At 44.4% G+C, this 6157-nt stretch overlaps 1 protein-coding gene across 1 annotated transcript; it reads right to left on the reverse strand.

Annotated features, from left to right (window-relative positions):
• Nucleotides 1-1822: 1822 nt before the first annotated feature.
• LOC120558508 (putative nuclease HARBI1) lies at nt 1823-3079 on the reverse strand. Its single transcript, XM_039799529.1, has one exon. The coding sequence runs from the start codon at nt 3077-3079 to the stop codon at nt 1823-1825; it is 1257 nt and encodes a 418-aa protein (XP_039655463.1).
• Between the last annotated feature and the right edge of the window lie 3078 nt (nt 3080-6157).

A 6157-nucleotide genomic window follows, 5' to 3' on the forward strand; every position in this document is an offset into this window, starting at 1 on the left:
GAATAGTTGCGTCCAAACGAATCCATATGTAAATGACTCAACGCGCTACTTCATACTCCAGGCCTATAGGCGGCGCTGGTTGCTACAGAAATTCACCCAAAAACGGAGAAGAAAGGAAGTTGCACGTTGTATACAGAGAGGAAGAGGAAGTGGCGCGCTGTATACAAAACAGACAAGTAGAAGAGGAGACCATAACACAAGACGAAGTCGACGAAAATGGCTAGTTCAAGGAAACCAGAATCCTTTGTGTGGACCGATAGTGAAGTCGAACTGCTGCTGCGACTCACACTCGACTACAAGGCGAGCAAATTACAAGAAAATGTTGACTGGGAGTCGTGCCAGTCAAAATATATGGATTTGACCAACGCGTTTCAGGCACAGTGTCCGGCGGAGGCAACCGAGGACTTCCCTCACGAGGCCACTGCACTCTCGAAAGCACAGGTGACCACGAAGCTAAAGAATATTCGTGGAAAATACAGACGGGCCGTGGACACAGGACGTCGAAGTGGCCAAGGACGGGTGGTAATGATATTTTACGAACTTTGCCAGGAGATCTGGGGTGGGTCGCCCGCTACACGCTCTATCGCCTCAAGCATCGAGACGGGTGACCTGGTGGAGTTGTCGTCAGAGTCATCAACAACGACAGAGGAGATGCCTGCATCCCCAAAGTCAACAGAGTCACCCAACTGTCTTCCTCCTGCAGTGTTGAAACAGCGCCGGGATTTGCTCCAGGTATGCTCATGATTTCAAGCTTAGCTAGCTATCTATGCTACAGTGCCGTGTCGTTGTGTTTATGTAGGTGTGTTAGCATCAGTATTCACAATATAGTTTTATATTAACTTGCCCAATACTAATGCTATGCTTTGCTTATTTCTAGGCCAAGCTGGACAGCCACAGAAGGGATCGATTAAAGAGGAAAGCACACACTGACCCAGCAGAGGAGGATCTTAAAATAAAGAGGAGGATGTTGGAGCTGTCTGAGGAGTCGGCAAGAAGTCACGCTGAAAACATGGCTCAAATAAACACAAACATTGCAAATATAACGAGCACAATACAGGATGGCTTTTCCCTGATGAGGGAATTGCTTATCAGACCCCAGTTCGTACCCCCCCACAGCAGCAGCGGACAATACCATGGCTACCCTCCATCATATATTCATTCCACACCACACCCAGTCTTTCGGCAGACAGCTACACCCAATCAACCTGGACAATACACACCCACACCAAGACACAGCCCAGAGAATGAGCGGTATTCATTCAGAAGAGCACTGCTGCAAGACCATGTGGAGTGACTTGACTTGGAGTGATTTATAGTTGCACATTTTTAAAACTGTACTTTTTAATAAAAAAAAGATTTCTGGAAGTGATTGCAGTCATTTGTTTATTTTCACTAGACACACATTATTCACAATACTTTTCAAAATGACAATCAGTACACTATACTGCCAGAATCATGTTATGACCTACTGGAGTTTAGAAACATTGAGCAGCAGGTAGGAACTGATGACATTTTTGTGGGAAGACTCAAAATATGTTTCTCACTATCTGGTAACAATTTGTATTTTGTAGCGACAGTTAAGTGAGCAACATAGGTCAAACACAGCGTTCATGGTAAACATGAACGACACTGTCTTCATAATCTTTTTAAATATACAGTCTGTACACTTATGCATGTCTCAATGCTTCAATTTACATGTAGGCACCCTCATTATGCTACCATTGAAGTTAGTACATATGTTAATAACCCCTAGGTTCATGTTGCGTTATAAGACCAAGAGCTAACTTATATTTAAGTAGCAAGATTAAACTTTAGTCTTTTGTTAAGGGTCAAGGTACTTTGTGAGTACTCTTCTCACTCTCTTTCCTTCCCCCTCGTTACAGTCTGTGATGTAGTTGTTGCGTTGTAGTGGTGGCTGCAGGTCGTTATCACATTGTATTGTTCCCGACACAGAATGATCAGCCACAGTCTCCTTACTGTCCTCACAAAAGTTATGGAGAACAAAGCAAGCGTAAATTACATGGGGCAGGTCCTGCAAATTGATATCCATAGGCCTTCTCAGTGCAGCAAATCTGGCTTTAAGGCGACCAAAAGCACACTCGATAACCATGCGTGCCCTACACAAACATAGGCCAAAGTATTGTTCTTGTGGTGTGGAGCCACCACTGGAATATTCCTTCATCAAGTAAGGAAGCAGAGGGTAGGCTGGGTCACCCAGAAGGAAAATGGGTATGGCCTCCTCATCGTCCACAATCTGCTTTTCCAGAGCAGGGATCTTGCCAGTCTTAAAGTAGGAGTTGAGCTTTGAATTAGCAAAAACTCGCGCATCATGTACACTCCCAGGCCACTTTATCACGACGTCCATGAATTTAAACTTGTAGTCACAGACAGTCTGTATATTAAGGGAATTCTTGCCTTTCCTGTTGATGTAGTCCATGGAGTTGGTAGATGGCTGCTTTATTTCGATGTGGGTACCGTCGACCGCTCCCAAACACTGTGGCATGCCATGAGCGCGATGGAAACCCAAAACCAAATCCTCAGCCTCGGGCTCCGTAAAAGGCAGCTTTACATATTTTGGACCAAGGTGGATAGCGATCGCTTTGCAGGTCTGCCTGACAACGACGGACACAGCCTGTCGTGACACGCCAAAGGCGTTAGCAGTTTTTCGTAGCCGTCCTTCGTCGCTCAAATAGTAGAGCGTCAACGCAACCTTTTTCACCAGTTCAATTGGGGCACGCATGGCTGTTGTTTGCCCATCGATGTATGGACGGAGTTCTTCGCTCAGGGCGAGGAGAGATGTCCTGGACATGCGGAAGTTCTCCCTCCATTCTTCGTCCACAGCAATGCCATTAACGACGTTGTCCCACCAACTGCTGGTTCTACCTGGTCTAACCCAAAATCTTCTCCTGGCTGCCCTCCTAGTAGCCCTTTGCGGTGGATTTAAAATTATGTGGCGTATGCGGTTGTCCATAAGATGTTTTTGCTCAGCGTGGTGGCACAGGAGCATAATATTTTGCCCTAGTAATCCTAATAGGGTCAATATCTTCTCCAACAGAAACACAAGCATGTAGTCCGCCATTGTTGTTATGAGGAGGGGGGAGCCGAGGTCGGAGGCTATGAGGTTAAGGGGTGTGGCGATGACATCATCGATACGGGGTCGTATCCGTATTCACCATCCATACGAAGCCAAACGAGAGCCGTTTTCGATTTTTTTCACCCTGAGACCTGGTTTCAAAAAAGTGCGTTTTCAGGCAGTGCGTTTGCAGGATTCGTCTGGACGGTCGGCCCAAACGATGCAAAACATGTGCGTTTGCACAAAAAAACGTTTCCGTGTGGACAGCCCCTAAATGATAAGTTTGCCATTATTGAAAAAATGACTGCTCTCAGTGTGGCAACTCTTGTGGACCCCAGGTAAAGTACTCAATGATAAATTTGGCATTGTCGCAAAAATGACTCTGTGTGGAAATTATTTTGGACGCCCAGGTACAAGGAGATGGGGTTCTGCAGTGCAAACTCGTCTCAGGCTACAGTGGAGAGACTCACCAGGGAATGTGCAAACATCATTCCACCACCACCACCACCACCACCACCATCCTCACAGGAGTCTTCAGAGCAGGAGGACAATCTCTGGGGGCTGCTTAACAGCCACATTGGCACACAACATGTTTCCAACGCAACAGCCAGTGCCATTGCAGAGGTCCAGAGGTAAATTGTTGTGATTGGTGGTTTTCCTACAGACATAAAAAAATATATATAATGAAATAAATTGTATTTTCCTTCTGCTTATAGGTATTTGAAAGATGCACATTTGCCTAGGTCAGAGGACCCTCTTAAATACTGGGAAAGGCACCAACTTGTCTTTCCAAATGTCTCTCAAATAGCCATGGGCTATCTGTGCACTCCAGCATCCTCAGTGCCATGTGAGAGGGTCTTCTCCAAGGCTGGAGAAGTAGTCAGCAGCCAACGAAACTGCCTCAAACCAAGCACCATAGAACACATTTTGTTTCTCAATAAAAATCTGGAAAGGAAAACAAGTACACAATAAGCATTCCACAAACTGTCATTCACCTTCCCCAAACCTCCTTTGTACACAAGCACTTACACACAAACAACCTCTTGTATTCCACATAGACCTGTAGCACAAGCACTTTCCCAGAACCCCTTTATGCTTTCTGAATTGTAGCTACCCTGTATATAGCCTATGCCTCTGCTGCAACTGCATTCTATTTTAGGTTACTGCTCAAAACGTGTCTAGGTTCAGAGCCGGCCCGAGGCATAAGCGAACTAAGCGGCTGCTTGGGGCCCCCTGGCCACTAGGGGGCCCCCAACCGAGTGTTGTTTTTCCCTCTTAACATTCGCCGACGGTCCCATCTGGGCTCCCGTAGTTCCAAATGGGCCCAGCCCTCCGCCGCACGTTTGCCATGGTGATACACAAACAACATGGCAGTGACAGCGGCTAACATTAGTTATTTTCTTAACTACTCGTTTCATTACTTACTTAACTGTAATATCCGCCAAAATGACCGGCAGCTCATTGTGCTCTGTACCCAGCTCAAAGTCACCTATTTTCGGATTACTGAACTACCGCCTACCTGACGGAGCACCATGGGGCACCGGACCCGGTGCTGAGGAACTCTGATGCGGCTCAACACATCTACTAGCTAAAAGCCGCTGATACGACCGAGCTGTGACGGAGGTCTGCAGCGGCTTACAACAACTAGCAATCGCCACTCTGTAGCATGGAGCTCCTCTTCGACGTTTGTTTTTACCGCTAGTTACTACGAAGGAGCTTGCTACAGGTATGCTACACTCATGAGACCACGGCATGTTAATGTACGTTACTCAGCAACAGGTGAAAATAGGGGCAAGGTTGCGCAACTAAAGTTTAAATGAATTGAACTTTTACTGAGGAACGAGAAGTGAATTACCTGTATGTGTGAAAACAGCTTTATCTCACGCATCCGTTTAGTGTTGTTGAATATATAGATCCGTTTAGTGTTGTTGAATATATAGCATTATTATATAATTTGTTCAATATATAGCATAATATCATTTTTTCACTCTTTCACAGAGGGCGCCCCCCCAATACGATAGGGAAAACACTCAAACCAATATTTACATAAAATTGGCATGAATAATCATAATGGTATACATGCCCCGTGTGTGTGTGTGTGTGTGTGTGTGTGTGTGTGTGAGATCTTGTCATTTGTCATCTGCAGATTAATTTTAAGTGTGGGGGGGGGGGGATCAATATAAATCATGAATCAGATTCTTTGAGGCCATATCGCCCAGCCTATGGAGCTAAATCAGGGCCAAATGTTTTGTTAATTTGAAAAAAATATATATAGTTGAAAAACTAAAGCTTGAAATTGAAAATTTAAGTTTTGGTCAAAACTTGGAAAAAATAAAACCATGTATTCAAACTAAAAATAAGTGTACCAATTTTTCTTTCAGTTTGAATAAAATTTAGATTAAATTCTGGAATTATTTTGAATAAATTATAAATTTTCATTTTTCACTTTTATATTTGTTTTCAGTTCCACATTTCATGTTTTCAGATTCAAAACTTATTTTTTTTTACAGCTTCAACTCATTTTTTTTTGGTTTCAGACTTTTGGCCCTGATTTTGCGTAGGGGGCGTGGCTTCAACTCAGAGGGGCGTGGCATTATGAGTGACAGCCTAACAAAGAAGGCAGAAGACTCCTCTGTCATGTTGCCTTCAGGAAATGGTGTTACTGTGAGAACTATGACTGAATGCTTTCTATCCACTATATACATGTGCTTTTTACTTAACAAACTGATGCCAGTGACAAAGATCCATTTAAAAAGTTGTTTTGGACAACACATGGTACCAATTACACTATAAGAGCAATAAACTGTGCCAGATTGTGCAGTTCGGCAGGAACAATGACTTCTCCCACTTCCATGTACGACTTTGAATGTAGCACCACAGTATTCACTCGGCAGTCAGCATAGCGTCCGCTCCGCCAAGGCAACCTGCTGGCGCAGCCCACAGGTAAGACATGTGAAAGATATTAGCCTTTTTGAATAGATACTTTGGGACATTATCCCCGCAGTGGCATTTTTTTTGTCATTAACACATAAAGGGAAAATAGGTGGACAGCTGGAAATGAAGAATCTCTAGCACTAAAGTTAG

This window comes from Perca fluviatilis, chromosome 5, assembly GCF_010015445.1.
Source record: "Perca fluviatilis chromosome 5, GENO_Pfluv_1.0, whole genome shotgun sequence".
Taxonomy (NCBI): Eukaryota; Metazoa; Chordata; class Actinopteri; order Perciformes; family Percidae; genus Perca; species Perca fluviatilis.

What these genes read in the sequence shown, in the direction of transcription:
- LOC120558508 (XM_039799529.1), bottom strand. Translation starts at nt 3,079, where the DNA reads ATGGCGGACTACATGCTTGTGTTTCTGTTGGAGAAGATATTGACCCTA.